The 21,307-nt window shown below is 40.6% G+C and overlaps 1 protein-coding gene across 7 annotated transcripts in view; it reads left to right on the top strand.

The window, feature by feature from the left end:
- CWF19L2 (CWF19 like cell cycle control factor 2) overlaps positions 1 to 21,307 on the top strand; it is a 172,181-nt gene that overhangs the window by 116,271 nt on the left and 34,603 nt on the right. For 6 of the 7 annotated variants that reach the window (XM_035264427.3, XM_035264426.3, XM_035264425.3 and 3 more), the window contains 2 exons: positions 1,315 to 1,416; positions 4,268 to 4,941. The exons of the other annotated variant lie outside the window; for it this stretch is intronic. In XM_035264427.3, coding sequence (XP_035120318.3) covers positions 1,315 to 1,416; positions 4,268 to 4,411 — 246 coding nt within the window. In that variant the 3' untranslated portion in view covers positions 4,412 to 4,941. Of the gene's footprint in view, positions 1 to 1,314; positions 1,417 to 4,267; positions 4,942 to 21,307 lie in introns of those variants that run through there. 7 annotated transcript variants of the gene reach the window in all.

The raw sequence follows: 21,307 nt of genomic DNA, 5'->3' as shown, positions 1-21,307 counted from the left end.
TGAGTGGTTTAACTGTGTGAGTGGTTGGTTTAACTGTGTGAGTGGTTTAACTGTGTGAGTGGTTGGTTTAACTGTGTGAGTGGTTGGTTTAACTGTGTGAGTGGTTTAACTGTGTGAGTGGTTGGTTTAACTGTGTGAGTGGTTGGTTTAACTGTGTGAGTGGTTTAACTGTGTGAGTGGTTGGTTTAACTGTGTGAGTGGTTTAACTGTGTGAGTGGTTGGTTTAACTGTGTGAGTGGTTTAACTGTGTGAGTGGTTGGTTTAACTGTGTGAGTGGTTTAACTGTGTGAGTGGTTGGTTTAACTGTGTGAGTGGTTTAACTGTGTGAGTGGTTGGTTTAACTGTGTGAGTGGTTTAACTGTGTGAGTGGTTGGTTTAACTGTGTGAGTGGTTTAACTGTGTGAGTGGTTTAACTGTGTGAGTGGTTGGTTTAACTGTGTGAGTGGTTTAACTGTGTGAGTGGTTTAACTGTATGAGTGGTTTAACTGTGTGAGTGGTTTAACTGTGTGAGTGGTTTCGAGAGGAGAAATGTTACCTTAAATTGATGCACTTGGATAATTTATAGTGGCAAAGTTTGGGCTTTGAAGCAAAACTGGCAAGGACCCAAAATCTACTTAATTGATAAAGCAAGAAGTTTTGGCTTTTTCTAGTCATGAGATAAAGTGTGTGTGTGTGTGTGTGTGTGTGTGTGTGTGTGTGTGTGTGTAGAGAGAGAGAGTGAGGGAAAAAGGGGAGGAGTAAAGAAGGAAGAGAAAAAGACAATAGGGATTTAATCCTGGAGATATTTTGAAATAAGCCTGATAAACTAAGTATTGCTACATCTCCTTTACCAGCTCATAACAAAATTATGATTATTTTTGTATAATTTATCTTTGATAAATGCACAGCTGTAAAGGCTCAAGGAGAGCTCTTTGTATGTGGCCAGGTCTCTCTTGCTGTTCTGCATCATGAGTAGAATTTAAGAAGGCATATGCTTATTCTCTATTTGTGTAGCCTAAGGGAAAATTATTCTGCATTTGTGTTTTTAAAAAGCATCATTTTTCCTCCTGGTTTTCCCCAAGGACAGAAAAATAGTTGGTTTTGATTATAATTGGTAGATAATGGTGAACTATCTGGCTGAAAGGCTACCAAAATGAAATATTTTACTCAGAAATGTAGGTCATTGTTTAAATATTTCTAGAATTGGACATTAATTTTATACATTTGTCTTGAGGAATGCCTGAAATTACTGTCCCTCCAGAGAAGAGGGGAGGGATTAAACATAACTTCCTGATTTCATACTGTATACCATTTGTGATTTGTCTGTTTATTTAGGTACCCAGAGGGTTACCTTATTTCTCTGTGGATTTTGGCCTTCACGGAGGGTTTGCCCATGTAATTGAAGATCAGCAGAAATTCTCTCATTACTTTGGAAAGGTATGCTTACAAATTTGATAAAATCCCAGAGTTAGCAATTTGGTAACATTTTTCTTTTGAAGGGAAATAGAAACTTTGGGCACAGTATACAGAGAAGCTGATGAGTACTGCTCCACCCAGGTTTTAGAGAGAAAATACCTAGCAACTATTAATAAAACTATCCCAGAATATACATAACAGAGTCAGGAATGTTACTTTAGAACCGAACATTTCTTGACAGTGTCAACAGTTACTATAATGCTTGTTTTTGGAGGCAGCCAGGATTGTGTTGAGAATTATGATAATTGCTAAAGCTTATTAAGGGCTTACAGTGTGCCAGCTGCATTCATTTAATGCTAACAATAATCCTGTTGTGTGGATACTATTATACATTTCACTTTACAGATGAAGAAACTGAGCTACAGAGAGATTAGGTAACTTGCCTAGGGTAATGTGCTAATAAGTGACAAAACTAGGGGTACATATAGTCAGGGTTGAGCTAGAGAACAAATTTTCTCATCTTCATTTATAATTAAACAAGACATAGTCCAGGAAGAACACATGACTCATTTTACGCTGACAGTTTCTGGGCAAATATTAGCATACGGATCTTTTGATCCGCTTTCACAGATCACCTTATATTCTGTGGGGTATGGTTTTAAAATTAACGTCTGCAGAATATCTCAGAAGTTTATTTGTATCCAGAACTGGAATAAAGTTAATGCAGCAGCTGAAACAGTCAGAAGTAGTCTGGGCAGTGATAGCCCTAGAAGTGAGCCTTTAATCTAGTATAGACCAGGCCCTTCCAGTCATATTTATCCCTGTGTAGCCAGGCCCTCTAACAAAGGAGGCCTCAATGAACTCTGCTTGGGATTCCCTGTTCTCCGCCCTGCTCCCCACTTTCATCTCCTGCAGAGGACTATCTTCTGCAATGAGTAAAAATATCTCAAGAGGAATCGCAACTCCAGAGGTTTGATTGAGAACCTGTAATGATCTTGTCCTTAATGGGTTAACCAGAGTAACAAAGTAACGTGCATCTTTGAGCTGTTACAACATATTACGGAAACTTGTTTGAGATGTGTTCACAATTTTTTTTTTTAACTAGAAAAAAATGTTTTTCCGCTGTTCTGAAAAATCCTGTTGTTATTCAGTAGAGCTTTATAACTGAAAGTTCTATGGCTGGATTTATTAAAAAACAAAAACAAAAAGTTGGTCCTAGAAAAAAGGACTTAAAATACTCATTTTAAAAATACAGTTGTATACATTAAACTGGGAGATTGGCCTCCCTTCACTTATTATTCATGCATTCTGGTTTATATGATACAGTTTTGGAGTGAAAAGTGAATTTCTCTGTCAGCACTGTGTCACTGAGCCATTTTCCCCAAAATGTGCTTTTTAAGACACAGCCTGTGGACTCAAGAACTCCCTGCAGTCTGCTACTTAAGCAGTTGTTCAGAGACAAAGAAAAGATTGTTGGGATAGTCTTTGTGCATTAACAGCTGCGTGGATAACGAACAGACAGCAAGCTTATATGGTACCTGTAAGACAAAACTTGATATTTTATAGACAGTTTTAGGTAAACTTTGATAAGCTAGTCTTTCTTAAACTACATTGCTTATTTGGACCAATGCTGAGAAACTCTTGAACTAAATCTAAATTTGCCACATTTCTCTTTTCTCTATCTCTCTTGACCCCTTTGCCCCTCTTCCCTGATGATAGGAGATTCTCTTTTCCATGAAGCATCTCCTGGTCTATCCAACAAATAGAATTTTTCTTTTTTCGAGTTTCCAAATGGTCTGTTTGGCACTTACCTTCATGAGACAGTATGCTGTATAGCTGGGTTATTACTGCTTCCGCACAACTCCAGATTCTGTTCTGGCTGAAGACAGCTGAATGTTAGTGATTGCTCTGTCCCTACCAATACGGATTGCTCTATCCCCTACCAGTCTCTCTTCAGATCCCGTCAGTTTTATTTGCTTGTGCATAGTAGGTCCCCAAGTAAGATGAAGAAACTGCATCTGCGAGATGATGTGGTTTGTGTAGGATCTCGCCACACAGTCCAGTGGAGCTAGACTGACTATGCGGAATTTGACCCTTAGTCTGTGTTGTTTCGTTTGCTTTGTTGCCATACTGCCCTCCCTTTAAGCATCTAAGTTTTAGGAGTCTCCCCCATGTCTTTCTGTACATGGATACTCACATGCCTAAATTTGATTTCTTTCTATAGCTAACAGCACAGGAAGAGGCTCTTGAAGGAAATCAAGAATGATAAGCAGATAACCAAAAAGCCATTTGTTTTAGGACTTGAGGATGTGATTTTTTAAATGAAAGTAATACATAATTTTTAATTCTATTAATAGGTTTACTTACGCTAGTATTAAAATAGAATTTTATTTCCTGAAAAAAGATTTCCTACTAATAGTGGAAGAAACTAATTTAGAAATATGCTTGGTAGAGAGAGAGAACATTAGCCTGGGTTTAACTGCAGTTGAGCAATAAAGTGAATAATTGCCACAAGTTGATTGACTGTTTTGCAAAATTGTTTACCAGAGCCTCTCATAGAGACCAAATTAATTAAATTTTACTTTTCTGCTTCCCCTTTGTTACCATCTAGTAGATGAGCTAATAAGCAGCAACAAAATGGATAAGTTGCTTGATAGGAGATACAGCTAACTTGAACTCCTAGAATCACAGGGTTCGCAGAGGTAGAATTAATTGAAAACAATATTTTAAAATTTCAACTAGTATTTACTATTAAACATTGTCATGGAGAACTACTTGTTATATTTTATAGCAGAATAAACAAATAGTTTGATTTCTGGTTTCATTATTATTTACACATGCTTGTGTTTTTGCTTTGCTCATTCCTTCAAAGGAAATCATTGGTGGGATGCTGGATTTAGAGCCACGACTTTGGAGGAAAGGCATCCGAGAAGGCTTTGAGGATCAGAGGAGAAAGGCACTGCAGTTTGCTCAGTGGTGGAAACCGTATGACTTCACCAAAAGTAAAAACTGCTGAGTGTACCTTCCGTTTTAAAATCTCTCTTCAGATCCCGTCAGTTTTATTTCCCCTGCATCTAATGAGGCAACCGACCCTCAGGTCACAGGCAGAGGAGTCACAGCAGCAGACTGCTCTGAGTCTGTGACAGCTGTACATCAGGAGATTGCGTTGTTCTTCTTCACCTGCTCCTGTGGACTTCATTTTAGTCACCAGGGAGTAAAAACACATATATTCGATGATCTGTTCACGTTCCTGTTCTGTACCTTCTTCTTGGTATTCCAAATTGTTCAGTTAATTTAGAGAAGGGCTTTTCTGAAGGGATATTTAGAAAGCATAGGAAATCCTTGTTGGGTTGTTAAGTCTATTTTCTGGCTTCTTGTGCATTTTAAAAAATAAGACTTCGTGTATTCAGTAATGATTTAATGTCAGGATTTCATAGAAAAGCTCTTCATTTTCTAATAGCAGTATATAGTATCACTTCTGTTCTTTTTGTTAAAGGAAAAGGAACTGTCCCCAAAGTATTAAAGAATTAAATGATACTGAAAATATATATGATTCAAGTTTGTTTTTATTTCTGGATTTTTAAACAGTATCTTTGAATCTTGGTGTTTCTGAAAGTAACTGTTCCAAATAACCCATTTTAGGGTGGTTTGGGGTTTGCGTGTAAGTTAACAAATTGTAGCCTAATCGTTGGTTTTGAGTTGTACTGATTGTCCCAAAATCTTAAGTAATGAGAGTTTTTATTTATTTTTCTTTTTGTTTTATTTTTATTTATGAAGACAGAGTCTGGCCCTTTCACCCAGGCTGGAGTGCAGCGACCCAGTTGTAGCTCACTGTAGCCTTTGACTCCTATCTCAAGCTGTCCTCCTATTTCAGCTTCCCAAAATGCTGGGATTGCACGTGTGAGCCACCATGCCTGGATGAGAGTGTGGGACATTCTGTTTTCCCTTACTTGATCCATGGAATGTAATTTTTATTTGTTCTCAACTCACACCACAGTCATATTTTGTAAGTAAACAGTTTTTATATTGTGAGTGCTTCTACTTTTTTTCAATGGAAATTATAGTTATAGTAACTTTTTTTCAGATACTGGCTTTTTGGAAGCTGAACTTTGCTGTTTTGTAAATGTTGGATACCTAGATTCAGTGTGAAATATACTCCAGTGTAACTTATAACTCTGCACATTTTTTATATTAGCATGTAATTACTTCCTTAGTATGTTAAAAAGCAAAATGTTTGTGTTCCGTCTGTAGTTGTTAATTTCACAAGTTGAAGTTTAATGTTTTCAGTTTTTGAATATTTGCAGCCTACACTTGGGCATATATATCAAGTAGATGTTTGACAGTATTTATTGATTGCTGTTTTAACACTCTTGGCTTTGTTCCCAAATCTTAAAGAAATCAATAACACTAATTTATTCAATCAGTGAGTTAACAAACATTTGTTAGAGCACTGTGTTATGTGCTGGTAAAGCAAAAATAAAAAGTACTTCCTCTACCTTACATAATTTTATAATTTAGTGGAAAAAGAGATGTATACGTAAATAATGACAGCACAATGTGGTAAGTTCTCAAGTGAGATATGTGCCAAGTATATTTGAGTGCAGTGCTGAAGGACTATTTCAGGTCTCCCATCTTCATTCTCAGATTATGACTGTACTTCGTTTTCTACTGAGAAAATAGAAGCAAATAGAAGGAAATCTGTAGCACATTTGTCAGTATGCCTGCATTTATACCTATGAACTCTACTTTTTCTCTTCATACCTCCAGATAAATTTTTTTGTTGTTCTTATCTAGGGCCAGTCCACTCATCTATGCACTGGATTTTATCCCTTCTCAACTACTAAAGTGCCTCTTCTCTCTGTGTTATTATTTTTTTCTCTTCTTTACGGGATTATTTCTATTAGCATACAATAACCTTTTTATAAGGTGTAAACAGCAAATCTTGGCATTGCGTCTTCCTTCTAGCCCTTCCTGTAGTTGACGGAAAACTCACTTCTAAAAAGTCTGTTTTCTCTCCTCTGTTCTCATTCTATTCTCAGTGCAGTGAGAATGAAGTTTGGCTTCATCCTCATCCTTCTACTAAACTCTTCGGGTCAAGGTCATTGGTGACTTTCCACACTAGCAGATCCAGAATTAATGCTCAGTGCTCATTTTTATCTATCAGCGTATCAGTGACACACTTGCTCACTTCCCCTTTATGAAACACTGTCTTTACTCTGATTCTAGAACATTGTTCTTACAGTCTCTCCGTCTGCTTTGCTGGTTCCTCTTCATTTGCTCAACCTCTAAATGTTGAAATGCCTACTTTCAAACTGTATTTCGTATACACTGCACTCGCTTTCTTGGTGATCTAGAAATACCATTTTTAAGTTGGCTCAAAACAAATATTTCAGTGTCTTTAATATGCCAGTCACTGTTCTGTATGTAAGGGATACATTAGTGAATAAAAACTCCCTATTTTCGTGGCTTGTTGCAATAGCCATTTTATTATATCTAGTGTTTTATAGGTAAGACATTTGGTAAGGGCTCGGCTGGATGATTTGCCTCTGCTTCATGATGTCTGGGGCCTTGGCTAGAGTGGTTCAAGCATCTGGAGATGAATGCAGCTATATGTTTAGGGCCTCTGTTCTCCATATGGTATATGCTGGTCTAGAATATTCCACATGGTTCCTTCACTTGACTGTCTGGCATCTGGCCTAGAACGGCTGGAGCGGCTGGGGACTGGCTAGTATGACTTTCTCCATATATAGCAATTTCATGGTAGTTGGACTTGCTATATGGCTTCTGGCTTCTCCCAGAACAACCATTCCAAAGGACAGTTCCAAGACATAAGAGGTGGAAAGTGCCATCTTGGGGCCTAGGCCCAGATAGTGGCACAGCGTCATTTTTTCTGTGTGTCAGAGTTGTCACAGACCCCACGTGTATTCAAGAAGTGGGATCATAATTCTACCTCTATAGAAGGAGTGTGAACACCAGTTTACCCTCTGGCCACATATTTATATTTCTCCCACATGAAAATATATTCAAATCCTCTAAAGAAGCTTTCATCCCAGTCAGTCATTAGGCTTAGGCTTGAGGTTTAGGGTCTCTTATGAATCAGATCCAGATGGAGATGAAACTAGTCAGGTGTGCTTCCACTCAATCTGAAGATTTGTGAGCTTAAGAGACATAAGTTCTGTACTCCCTCCACACAAACACCAAACACAGTAGTAAGAGACATAGACATGAACTGCAGTAGGCACATTCATGGAAAAAGAAGAAAATAGGAAGAATATAGCAGTCACGTTCACTAGAAATTTTAAAATTAAGTCCAGCATATATTGCGTTTCTTGATTAGGTCATCTGTCCAACTTCATGAGAAGATTCTGTGGCTCTTTGCTTTGTCATCTGTGCTCTCGTTTTAACCCCGAGTCAGCCTTTATTTTTTATAAGAACTAACTCAAATGGTATGTTTCCAGCCAAGGTAGAGTGGGCCCATTACCTTGCTGCCTACAAAATAACTATATATGAAGCAATGATTGGGGCCGGGCGCGATGGCTCACGCCTGTAATCCCAGCACTTTGGGAGGCCGAGGTGGGTGGATCACAAGGTCGGCAGATCGAGACCATCCTGGTCAACATGATGAAACCCCGTCTCTACTAAAAATACAAAAAATTAGCTGGGCATGGTGGTGCATGCCTGTAATCCCAGCTACTCAGGAGGCTGAGGCAGGAGAATTGCCTGAACCCAGGAGGCAGAGGTTGCGGTGAGCCGAGATCGTGCCACTGCACTCCAGCCTGGATAACAAGAGCGAAACTCCGTCTCAAAAAATAATAATAAAAAAATAAAAATGCCAAAAAAAATAAAAATTTTAGATAAAGGCAGGAGCAGTGTCAGTACCATGCTGTGTCATATTGGAGCCTGAGGCAAAAGGAAAAGTTAATAATTCAGATCTTGTGGTTTCAAATCGGTTTGTTTGTCATTGATCCTGCTTTGGAATTATGTTAGTGTCATTAAGAACCAAGATTTTCAGCATGGGAGAAAAGAGATGCAGATATAAGACTCAGAAGATTTAGTAAAAACTCCATAGTCCTGAATTGAAAATATAACTTCTGATGCTTTTTATCTTAAAGATATGTAACTAGCTATATCACGATAACTATCACTATATATGTACATAAATTTACATACATACACAGTTGATTCTCTTTGTGATTTGTCTTTGTGAATTCTCTTACTTGCTAAAATTTATTTGTAATTTGAAAAAAATCTCTATTCATGACACTTTTGTGGTCATCCATGGACATATTCAGAAAAAATATTGCATCACCAGATGCATCGGTTCCCAGTTTGAGGTCGAATAAAGCACACTTTGCTTTTTTGTTCCAGCTCTCATATTGATTGATTGATTGATTGAGACAGGGTTTCTTTCTGTCACCCAGGTTGGAGTACAGTGGTGTGATCACTGCTCACTGCAGTCTCTGCCTCCTGGGCTCAAGTGATCCTCCAACCTTAGCCTCTCAAGTAGCTGGAACTACAGGTGCATGCCACCTTTGCTGGCTAATTTTTTAATGTTTAATAGATACAGGCTTTCGCCATCTTTGGTCTGAAACTCCTGGCCTCAAGTGATCCACCTGCCTTGGCCTCCCAAAGTGCTGGGACTACAGGTGTGAGCTACTGTGCCCAGCAAGCACTCATACTTTAAGCCAGTGTCCTTTCTGCAGTCTGTGTTTCACTCAGGCCTGAGTCACAGTGTTACCTATAAATTCAATGTTAATGAATCAACAATATATATTAAGTAAAGTACCTTGATACAGAAACGCACATACAACAGGTTATATAGTGATTGATTGACAAAATATTATAATCAGAGGCTTACAGGAATCTAATTCTGCATTTCTTCTAGGAGTAATGTTTCAGTATTCTCTAATTCAGTGTACTCCGTAACTTTATAGAACATGTCCACTGGGACTAATTAGAATCAGCTGTATATAGGAAATACAGGAACTGTATGTAGTTACTGATAAAAATAAACACCTGTGAGGAGTTTTGCACTAGCAAAACCAAACCCTGAATCTGATCACGCAATACTCTACTACTTATTTACAGGAAATAAATTACCTACGTACAGGCATATACATATACTTCTAGTCTGTCCACTGAAAAGATATAGAAAAAATGGCTACCCAGGAGTAATGAGCCCTCTTAGTTGCCATATTGCTACTAAATTCTAGATTTAGAACTGGCTTTTTGGATAAATAGCCAGTTCAAGGCACAGGACAGGAGATGTACAAGATGAGCCCAAAACAGTTTCATCAAAAGAACACAAACTCTAGCATAATTAAGTTCCCACTAAATAAGCCTGGGGCAACATGAGCATCAGAAAGAATAACAACTCCTGTGGGGTTAAGTACTTCAAATATAGTCACATGCACTGCATAATTATAACGGCTTTGGTCAGCGACACTGCACATTGGACAGTGGCTGCGCAAGATTACAATGGAGCTGAAAATTTGAATTGCCTCATATTTATTACATTATACATTTATTCATTATTTCAGAGTATATTCCTTCTACTTATATATTAAAAAATTAGCTGTGAACAGCCTCAGGCAGGTGCTTCAGGAAGTATTCTAGAAAAGGCATTGCTGTTGTAGAAGACGACAGCTCCACGCCTTTCAAGCGAGACAAGGTATGGAAGGAGAATACAGGGATGTTGATGGTCCCGATCCTTTGTGGGCCGAGGCTAGTGTGTGTTTGTCTTTGTTTTTTGACAAACAAGTGTAAAAAGTTAAAATAAAAATGAAAACATTAAAAATAGAAAAACCGATGAGGATGTAAAGTAAGAAAATATTTTTGCACAGCTGTACAATGCATTTACATTTTAAGCTGTTACTATAACAGAGTCAAAAAGTTAAAAAGATAAAAAGTTTTATAAAGTAAAAAAGTTTCAGTTATGGTTAATTTATTATCGAAGAAAGAACTCTTTTTTTTTTGAGACAGAGTCTTGCTCTGTCACCCAGGTTGGAGTGCAGTGGTGTGATCTCGGCTCACTGCAACCTCCACCTCCTGTGTTCAAGCGATTCTTCTGCCTCAGCCTCCCCAGTAGCTGCGATTACAGGTGTGCGCCAACATGCCTGGCTAATTTTTAGGAATTAGAAATTTTGTATTTTTAGAAACAGGGTTTTGCCATGTTGACCAGGCTGACCTCAAACTCTTGACCTCGTGATCCACCCGCCACAGCCTCCCAAAGAGCCGGGACTATAGGGGTGAGCCACCATACCCTGCCAGAAATATTCTTAAATAAACGTAGTACAGCCTAAGTGAATAATGTTTATGAAACCTGCATGGTGTATAGTAATGCCCTAGGCCTTTATATTGTCTCGCCATTGACTCAGCCAGAACAGCTTCTAGTCCTGCAAGCTCCTTTCATGGTAAGTACTCTGTACATTTTTAAGTACCATTTTTAATCTTTTATATCATATTTTTACTGTACCTTCCCTATGTTAGATACACAGATACTTGCCATTGTGTTATAATTGCCTAAGATATCCAGTACAGTAACATGCTGTCCAGATCTGTAGCCGAGGAGCAGTAGGCTATACCCTGTAATCTAGATGTATAGAAGGCTATATAGCATCTATGTTGGTCCTAATATACTCTATGATGTTCTCATGATGAAATTGTCTAGTGACAGACTTGTTAGAACATTTTAAGTGACACGTAACTGTATGTTTAAATCCATGAGTTCACACAGGTATACAAATGTCCACCAATAATTTCATCATCACCTTTGGAGGGCGCTAAACAATGGAATCATTATTTTGAAAACTGGTAAATAAATAGGAGTGTTTCTCATGTGAATTATTTCTCAGAAGAAGACATACAAATGGTCAACACTTGTATGAAGTGTTCAACATCACCAGTCATCAGGGAAATGCGAATTGAAACCACGATGAGATCATCTTACCCCAGGTAGAATGGCTATCACTAAAAAGACAAAAGTAAATGTTGGCGAGGCTGTGTGCAGAGCTTATAGCTTGCAGTGAATGCCAAGACAGGTCCCGCTGAGCAGGGCTAGGGCGTAGCTCTTCTGAGAGAGTCCGTCCCAGCGTCCGTCCACCAAGTATTTATTGACAGTGCTTGTATTAAGTACAAACATCCACTAGATGGCCATTTGAGGTGGGTTGCTGAGGCACCTGTGACCTTGTACACACTCAAACTCCATTCTCAGGAAGCTGTTTTCAGCATTTCGAATCACACCACACACTCCACTCCCTGTCCTGCTTTCAGAGTCAAGGCGTTTCATTCCCATGCACAACTAACATACACAGTGCCTCTTTTTCCATACCCCAGCCTCAAATGCCATGTACCCCTTACATCTCCCCCTTGTTCAATACAAGGTAAGCTTCTATCATTCTTCTCTGGTCATAGATGTGTCAGGTGGTAGCATAAAGCCATCTGCAGATGCCTAGCAAACAGATACAAAAAGAGTAAATATAGCGGCCATCACCTAAATGCATATGTTTAACCCAGATAACCAAGTGTTCCAATGTAACCACCGAAAGCCTTCTTGTAATTGCTGAAGGATACTTGTTTGTAATTGCTGTGACCATTCTTCAAGTTGTTTTTTTAATTGACATTCCAGAGTGGAAATTTGAGAAGACAAATGGAATGATAAGCCCCTTGCAGATGTGATTTTCTAAATAACTGCAAGGTGGAATCCCCTTCCCAATTCCAGGTTAAATTTGCAGGGAGCCACAATTCTGCTCACCGTATTAAGATCATGACATAGGTTATATTTAGCTGTATAACATTTTGACGAGATAAGCATGTAGCATACCACCTACCGGAAGAGACTTTGATACTAGAAAAGGATTGATTCTGCTCTATGTAAGGAGCACCTTGCCCAAACAAAAGTACACAGGGGTGTGTAGTACAAACCAAGACTGTATCAGGAACATTATTCTGCAAATAGAGGGTGTGGTTGCCACCACTGGGAATGTACTCACCATGCGAAAGAACTAGTTTAAAAAGGGAAGACTTGGTCTCCAAACTTGGGTCTGAGCAGGGCTTAAAGCTTGTTTCCCTTTTAGTTGTAATACTGGTCCTGAAAGCCCGTTCTCTGATCAGGTGACAGAACTATTGGAGGGACTCCCAAATCCAATAGTCTGATTTGCAGACCCCAATCGAGTAACGTGTCGTAGTCAAACGGAGGTCCTTCGCGTGGCACAGGTTGTCCAATGGAGACCACCGGACAACCTCAAACTTCTATCACCAGCCCCTACTTGGACGGCACATAGGAAGATCAGGCACGTGTGCAGCTTCATTAGAGATCTGAGTAAGGTTAGCAGTAACAGCAAAAGCAAAGGTCAGATTTGCAAGGTTAGCATCCTTTTTAGGCTGATAGTAAAGAGACTCCCAAGGAATGAGAGTAACACACTTGCCATGCGCTATTGTGGAAAAACTAAGAGGGAGATTAGTAGGCAATGAAGTCAAGAAGTCATTAAGTTAAACACATCTCAAATTTTCAGCTAAGGGGTAAGACAGGGGCATCCATCGACCTCCTGTCCAGGAAGTATCGTTAGATGACAAAGGGGTCAGCATGCCACCGTGTAATCACATTAAAAACAGGGGGACTCAGAACATGACTCGAATAAACGTGTTCTTGAGCTGATTCTACTCAGCAAAGGACACGAATTACCAGCCACCCTAACACCCCTGTCTGTCTGACTTTCTCAGAAGTTTCCCCAATTATCACCAGATACAAAAGAGGCTGGTTCTCTGCAGTTGCAGGGGCTTCCACGGCGGCTAGCCGGAGAGTTGCTTGTTGAGCCAGTTTCTTTAGCTGTCCTCAGGTAATGCCAGGCACCTTCTGAGTCATCACCATCATTGCTGGTCGATTCTCCAATGACAGGTCCTGTTCTCCAGGAGAGAGCCCATATTCCCCCTTTTTTGTTCATTAAGATATATTTTAAGAGTTTGATGAGTTTATTCAATAATGGCCTGACTGGTTAAGTTATGGGGGATGCCAGTTTTGTGTTGTATGTGCCAAAGTTTCAATGCATATGTAAATTGACCGCTAAGATGGTGAGGTCCATTATTAGTTTTTATAGTTTGTAGAGGCCTAAAGTTATAATAGATTTAAACAAATGAGCAACTGTGTCTTTAGTTTTTTCTCCAGTTCAGGTAAGGGGCAGGTAGCATGTATTAAGCTTGTATAAGTGTCCACAGTAACATGGAGAAATTTGAAACCTTTAAAAGGTGGATACTGAGTAACATTAGTTTGCTAGACAGCATTAGGCACGAGACCTCATGGGTTAGCACCAAACCCTAAGGAAAAAGGAGAGAGAGAATGCCATTGGCAATTAGGACGAATGTTAATAGTAATGCGAACTTGAGCAAGTGTTACATGAAACTGTTGTTTAAGACCGTGGGCGTTGGCAGGAAAAAAAGCAGGATCAGCTTGAGCTCACCAAAATGCAGGAAAGTCTGCAAACCACATTCGTGGTTGTGCCAAGCACCAGCTCGAGCCTTCGCTTCTGATAAGGGACCAGATAACCTAGAATGAGAGCAAATACATGTGATATAAAGATGGTGAGGATGGGCACAGAGGAGCTCTTGTGCTGCATGAAACAAAGCTAGTAGAGACTCGTTAGTAACGCCCGTCACATGTGCAAGATTTAAATGAGTAATACAATACTATATGCCACAAAAGCAGAATCACTATATTTATGTCTTGGTGAGAAAACAGTTTGTAAGGCCAATGTGAGCATAGTTTTAAAATGTTCCTGGATTTGGCATGGCATCTTGCCACACTACAGCTGTCTTTTCAATTTTTCCTGAACCATTTGTAAAGACAGTGGTGGCATAAAATAAAGGCTCAGAGACAACAATAGATGCAAATTTAACAGGCACAGTTTGTAAAAAGTTCAGGAGCTTAAAGGCTGGTAAACGGAAGCGATGTTACCAATAACGTCAGCCATTGCTACTTGCCAATCAAGATCACAAGCTAAGAGAGTATGAAATTGTTCCTTGCCTAAAGGCAGGAAAAGCGTAGCAAGCTCGCATCTTGACAATTGCACAGAATGTCGGCGCCCCTTTATGAGAAGAGAAGCTATTAAATGTGTAACCTTTTGTATATGTTTAGAGGGGTTATGAGACAGGTAAATAGCACGTAAAATACAGAAATGGCACAAGATGAAGCCTACCTGCTAAACTAAGGCACGGAAGGTGTTAGGGACAAGCTGCCTCAGAAAAGCCCCTCTGTGCAAGCTGAGCCCTTCCCCCCACTCTGATTGTTCCGCAGCTGCACTCCTGAATCCTACCTAGGCACCACATTGAGGCTGCCAGATGTGCCACAGTTAAGTAAAGCCTCATTGCAGCCATCCGAGCTGCTCGAGGGAGGACAGGGAAAACAAAGTGTGGAATTTATCCACACTTGTAAATTCCTGTTTGACACATATCTGTAAAAAATCCTGGTTTCTCTTTTAAAAAGAAAAAACTGCCATCACAAAAGTCACAGGATGATGTATTGTAGGTCTGTTACAAGTTGACAAACTATCTCTGTGCCTGTTGTCAGTGGATAGATGATCTCAGTCCTGACACTCCCTTACCCTTTTGCCCCTCTCACCCCACATAAACCCCTTGTTTTGTAAGCGTGGGACTGCGTCCTCTGTTACGGAGCAGCCTGCAGGTCCATAAAACTTGCTTGCCTGACTTTGAGCCTATTCTCCTTTCTCTCGGCCAACTTTACAGAAGGGATAGATATTGTAAGTGACTTCTACCGTATTTTCTGGCCTTAGAAACTGATTAGAACGTAACTGCAAGTCACCAGGATAATAAACCTGCAATGAGTTAAGTGTGTAAAAATAAAAGAAAAAAACAGTTGACAATGTCCTTAGGTGCTGGCCATTTTCCTGCATTAGCCTTTAGCTGGAATGTCTTAGAGGTGAGCTCGGGAAAGTAGGGCTGTGGCCAGTTTCTTCCCATCAGCTCCAGACTCCTTAGGTAGCGTCTCTTGTTAACAGTCTGCACCTGTCGCGGCTCTTACCCCGAGAGGAAGGAAGGAAGACTACACGTGGTAGCAAGAGGTCAGAGAATGAGCCGGTGGTAAAGTGTGTGTGTAGGCGCAGAGGCAGAAGGCAAGAGGGTTACAGGCTGGAAGAAGACCACTGCCCTCATCCTCCAGACCACTGAGGCTTGGAGCCAACCCATTTTAGGTAAGGTACTGAAAATATACTGTGGTTTTTGTTATTTTTACTACCCCCAAGCAGAGAGGCTCAGAGGAGGACCAGGAAATGCAGCACAGGGTCTGTTTCAAAGTTTCCCAGCCACAGTGTCTTTAAACATTTTATAAAAAGGCAAAACAAACATTCCTTATTGCTGCATCTGTCTTCTGAAGATGACAGCAGCTGGCAGAGCTCATCCACCTCGGCTTAGTTGGCATTTAACATATGGCTATGGGAGAGCTCCCCTTATTAGCGGGCTTCTCCCCCAGATCTCTGTACTTCAGGCTGCTCCACGCTCCTCGGCCCACCTTCAGCTAAAAGGGTCCAGGGTGCCCATGGACTGTTTCTTAGCCCTTTCCGTAGGGAAGACAAGGAATTGCTTGTCAACTGGGACATGTGAGGGGTGGCAGGGAAGAGAAGTAGGCAAAGCAGCAGCACAGCAAACAGCACGCCACTTTCTGGGCACAGTTACTAAGGCACGTGATCATGGTGAGGAGGATCCTCAGGACCGAGCTGGAGCTGCTGCAGCCACCTGGGGACTCGGTCTGTGCCTCTTGGCCTCCTCTCTGTCACTGCAAACCCAGGAAGGGGCAACTTGTGTAGACTGTTGGTGACTAAATGGGCACTCCATAGCATCTTACCAACTCTCCTGCCCCAGGCCTCTTGGGCAGCAAGAAAGCCAAAGCTATCTGGGATAAACCCAGGAGGCAGCATGCGACTTTCCCTTATATGCCAGGGAAACAGAAAAATGACAAGGCCAGAAAGGCCGATGCTGGAAGTAGAAAGTGAGAACTTGCATGTTAGGAAGACATCACAATCAGCCACTTTGCTTCCCTCCTGGAGGCGCCCCAACAGCAGGGAAGTTTGTCAAGGAGACATGGCCACCTGATCATATAGATGTTAGCTGACCGGGGGTCTTATCCAAGAACGGTCCCTTGGGCAGCCTTCAGTCTCCTCGAGGGGGATGGGAGACTCTGCTGCCTGAACGGGGCCAACGGATGCAGGTCCCTTTAAGGGTGCAGGAAAAGAGGGCAATAGGTTTTCTCTAGGGAGAGAAAAGGGCTCTGGTTCATTCTTATGCTCACTAGAAAAAAATCTCTCCGTTACTGCCCATAGAAGGGAATGAGGGTGAGAGAGGAGTTTCTCCCTGTTTTGGTTCCCGCTTTTCCTTCTTTAAATCTCCGGAATCCCCTTCAGGTGGAGAAGATGGGTGGTTTGAGTCACCGCGATCTGGCAGATAAAGAGGATACAACGCAGAGCGCACCAGCGCCCAGGTGGTCAAATTAGTAACGTTAATAAAATGGCTGGGCGCGGTGGCTCACACCTATAATCACAGCACTTTGGGAGGCTGAGGCGGGTGGATCACGAGGTCAGGAGATCGAGACCATCCTGGTCAACATGGTGAAACCCCGTCTCTACTAAAAATACAAAAAATTAGCTGGGCATGGTGGCGCGTGCCTGTAATCCCAGCTACTCAGGAGGCTGAGGCAGGAGAATTGCCTGAACCCAGGAGGCAGAGGTTGCGGTGAGCAGAGATCGCGCCATTGCACTCCAGCCTGGGTAACAAGAGCGAAACTCCGTCTCAAAAATAAAATAAAATAAAATGACCTTGCTCATATCCTCTTTTCAGGCAGCGACCTACCAGCGCCCATAACTCTAAATCTAAGGTTCCTTGATTAGGAAACCAAGGGCATTCCTGCCAAGTTAAGAGCACAAGCTTGTGCAGAGCTCCAGGCTCTACAGTGCACTGAATAGCCTTAAGTAGCTGTTGGGCTGTTTAAAAAAAATACTTTCTGCTCTTTGGTCATTTCTTGACCTGTGATAACCTAGCCCCTGATATTTTACACATGCATCCTGTCCTCCTGATGGGAGTCAGAACTGTCCCTTACCGGGATTGCCTGAAAATTGATGAGCTCTCCTACTTGATGTGTTAGTTCAAGGTGATCACACCAGGGGCGCCAGTTGCAGAGCTAATAACTTGGGGTGAACACCAAGAATGAAGTACTCAGACAGTTCCAGCTGAGCAGGGCTAGGGTGCAGCTCTTCTTAGAGAGTCCGCCCTAGCATCCATTCACCAAGTATTTATTGAAAGCGCTTGTATTAACTACAGACACCCTCTAGATGGCCAGTTGAGGTGGGTTGCTGAGGCACCTGTGGCCTTGTACACACTCAAACTGCATTCTCAGGAGGCTGTTTTCAGCGTTTCTTATCACACCACACACTCCACTCCCTGTTCTGTTTTCAGGGTCAAGGGGTTTCATTCTCATGCATAAATAACACACAGTGCTCCAGTATCTTTCCAAACCCCAACCCCAAATGCATGTACAGAAGCTTGAATATGTTGTGGTGCACCCCCACATTGTGGACAAAGAACTCTAATACACTGTTGGTGGGAATGTAAATTAGTACAGCCTCTATGGAAAACAGCATGAAGATTTCTCGAAACACTTAAAATAGAACCACCATCTATCCAGCAATTCCACTACTGGGTATTATCCAAAGCAAAATAAACTGCGTATCAAAGGGATACATGCAGTCAATGTTTATTACCTCACTATTCACTGTAGCCAAGATACAAAATCAGCCCAAATGTCCATCAGTGAATGAGGGGATAAAGAAAATGTAGTATATATACACAACGGAATACTATTCGACCGTGAAGAATAAAATCACATCATTTATAGCAACATGGGTGGAACTGGAGGGCATTATGTGAAGTGAAATCCGCCAGGCACAGAAAGACATATATTGCATATTCTCCTATGTGGGAGCTAAAAAGTTGATCACGTGGAGCTAGACAGCGGAATGATAGATATCGGAGACTGACAGGATATTTGGGTAGGAGGAGGAATGAAGAGAGGTTGGTTAATGGGTATGAACATATAGTGAGATAAAGGAATAAGTTCTGATGTTCAATAGCAGAGTAGGGCGACTACAGGTAACAATGTATTGCATATTTCAAAACAGCCAAAATAGAGGACTTGAAATGTACCCAACACCTAAAAGTGACAGACACTTCAGTGATTGATACCCAAAATAGCCTGACTTGATCATCACACATTCTATACATGTAACAGAATTTCACAAGTACCCCAGAAATATGTACAAACATAATATATCAAAAAAATTTTAATTGAAAAAATACAGAATACAGTTATGTACAGAGTACAATATACTGCTAATTTTGGTCTCTTTATATAATCAGAAAGATCAGAAGAGAAGCCACCACAACTAACAGTGCTTATCTATATGTGATGAATTATAGATTATATTATACCTTTCTGTAGTTTATAAATTATTCAGTGCTTCTCTTGTTTTATTGAATAATCACTAAGAAAGAATGCACATTTTTCACAAAACAAACTCAGAAGCACCTAAGATACACTGAAAAGTATACAGACTCTCCAAATTATGATGGTTTGACTTATAATTTTTCAACTTTACGACGGTGTAAGAGTCATCTGCATTCAGTAGGACATTAATAAATTACATGAGATGTTTAACATTTTATTATGAAATAGGTTTTGTGGGCTGGGTGCAGTGGCTCATACCTATAAGCCCAGCACTCTGGGAGTCCGATACAGGCAGATCACCTGAAGTCAGGATTTCGAGACCAGCCTGGCCAACATGGTGAAACCCTATCTCTACTAAAACTACAAAAATTAGCTGGGCGTAGTGGCACATGCCTGTAATCCCAGCTGTTGGGCAGGCTGAGGCAGGAGAATCACTTGAACCCAGGAGGCAGAGATTGCAGTGAGCTAAGATCGTGCCAATTCACTCCAGCCTAGACAACAAGAGTGAAACTCCATCTCAAAGGATGATTTTGTCCAACTATCGGCTAACGTAAGTGTTCTGAGCACATTTAACGTAGGCTAGGTTAAGCTATGACGTTTGGTAGATTCAGTGTTTTAAGTGCATTTTCCACTGATTGATAATATTAAAATTACAGTGGGGTTATTGAGAGGTAACCCCATCGAACGTCAAGGAGTATCTGTGTTTGAGGAGTCAGAAAGCATGGACTTGAGGCAGTCAGCTCGGTGGTCCACAGTAAGTTTCTCTTCTGGGCCTGATATTCTTATCTAGAAAATAGTCATGGTAATTATACAGTTATGTAAATTAAATTAAGGAAATAAACCTTGCATATAATATACATTCAATTATAGGACATTTCCCTATAACAACAAAATTTAACTAAAATTTTGTTGTATTTTTTTTGTCTTTTTTACCCTCATATAATACAGATAATAGTTTGCAAAGACTTCTGCACTCCTGAATATAATACTGCATTTTCAAACATAAGGGAAACATTTATTGGAATGTTATAAAACCTTGATTTTGTAGTATTCTTTGTATTGTCTTGGTTTTAATGGCTTGACTTCAAGCCATTAGAATACTCGTTCATGCAGAAATTATTGTTTCTTACATGGAAAGAAGCATTGGAGAATGAAATAATAAATAAGATATATTTGCTGTCATAAAGGATATTTCACTCATACAACCAACAAATACACAAATGTCTTAGGTTCCATAGGGACAATAATACAACTTCAGAATCCGGAAATTGCTTACATTTACACAAAGATTTCTCATCTCAATTTAAAAGGATAATCGCCAAATTTATGCAAAGGTTTTCTGTGAAGTCTGGAGCTAAGAAAGCAAGTTAAAGGTTTGGTTTTGCAATCGGGCTTCCTTCTGTTTGCCATAGTTTATTAATTAAATAAGAATAAAGTCAACTTAGCCAATATTTACTGAGTACCTATTATCAGCAACAAACTGTGTTAGGAAGAGCAGAAATATGAAGAACAGTGGACTTTTTATCTTCAAGGAGATTCAAGTTTTAGGAAGTTAAACTATAAAAAGCTTAATTGTGTTAAAATATTTATTTACAATTTTAAAGCAGCTAAATAACCTGCATACCATGTCGAAAGGATCTCAGGGGAAGGAGAGGCAGTTCGAGTTGGGACAGTTTTGGAAAATTGGGACTTCAAGTGAGTCAATGAATAGAATTAGACCAGACAGAGAATTGCAAGAGTGTGATGTACTGGATGGGTGAAATACAGTGAGCAAAAGTGCAAAGGCAGACTATACACAAGGCATGCTGAGGGACCAGCAGGTAAAGTATCTACGGAAGTCATTTGGAGGATTCTCGGGAGATAAGAATATCTGGAAAGATTTGGGACCAAGTTTTAAAAGTCTCAGAAGTCTAACTAATGACGGCTTTTTCCTACTACTGCTGCAGCATTTCTGCAGAGTTTTTTTAAAAGATGACTTGAAGTAGTGTGTTAGGGTATTAATCTGGAAGGAAGTATGTAAAATTCAAGAAGGTCATTTGGAAGGTCTTGTAGTCACATTGTTATAAGGAAATAAAGGCTGGAATGAGTGTTGCAATTTTGATCGAACAGTCCACAGAATTATCAATGTAGAGACGAAGAAGCAATTGCTGGGCGCGGTGGCTCATACCTGTAATCCCAGCACTTGGGGGGCTGAGGCAGGTGCCTTGCCTAAGCTCAGGAGTTGGAGAACAGCCTGGACAACATGGCAAAACCCTGTCTCTACTAAAAATACAAAAAGTTAGCTGGGCGTGGTGGCACGAGCCTGTAGTCTCTGCTACTGGAGCAGCTGAGGCATAAGAATCGCTTAAACCCAGTAGGCAGAGGTTGCAGTGAGTTAAGATTGGGCCACTGCACTCCAGCCCAGGTGAC

The sequence above is a fragment of the Callithrix jacchus genome, chromosome 10 (assembly GCF_049354715.1).
Source record: "Callithrix jacchus isolate 240 chromosome 10, calJac240_pri, whole genome shotgun sequence".
Taxonomy (NCBI): Eukaryota; Metazoa; Chordata; class Mammalia; order Primates; family Cebidae; genus Callithrix; species Callithrix jacchus.
Note: the sequence above shows the minus strand (reverse complement) of the source record. Positions and strands in the feature narration are given on the sequence as shown.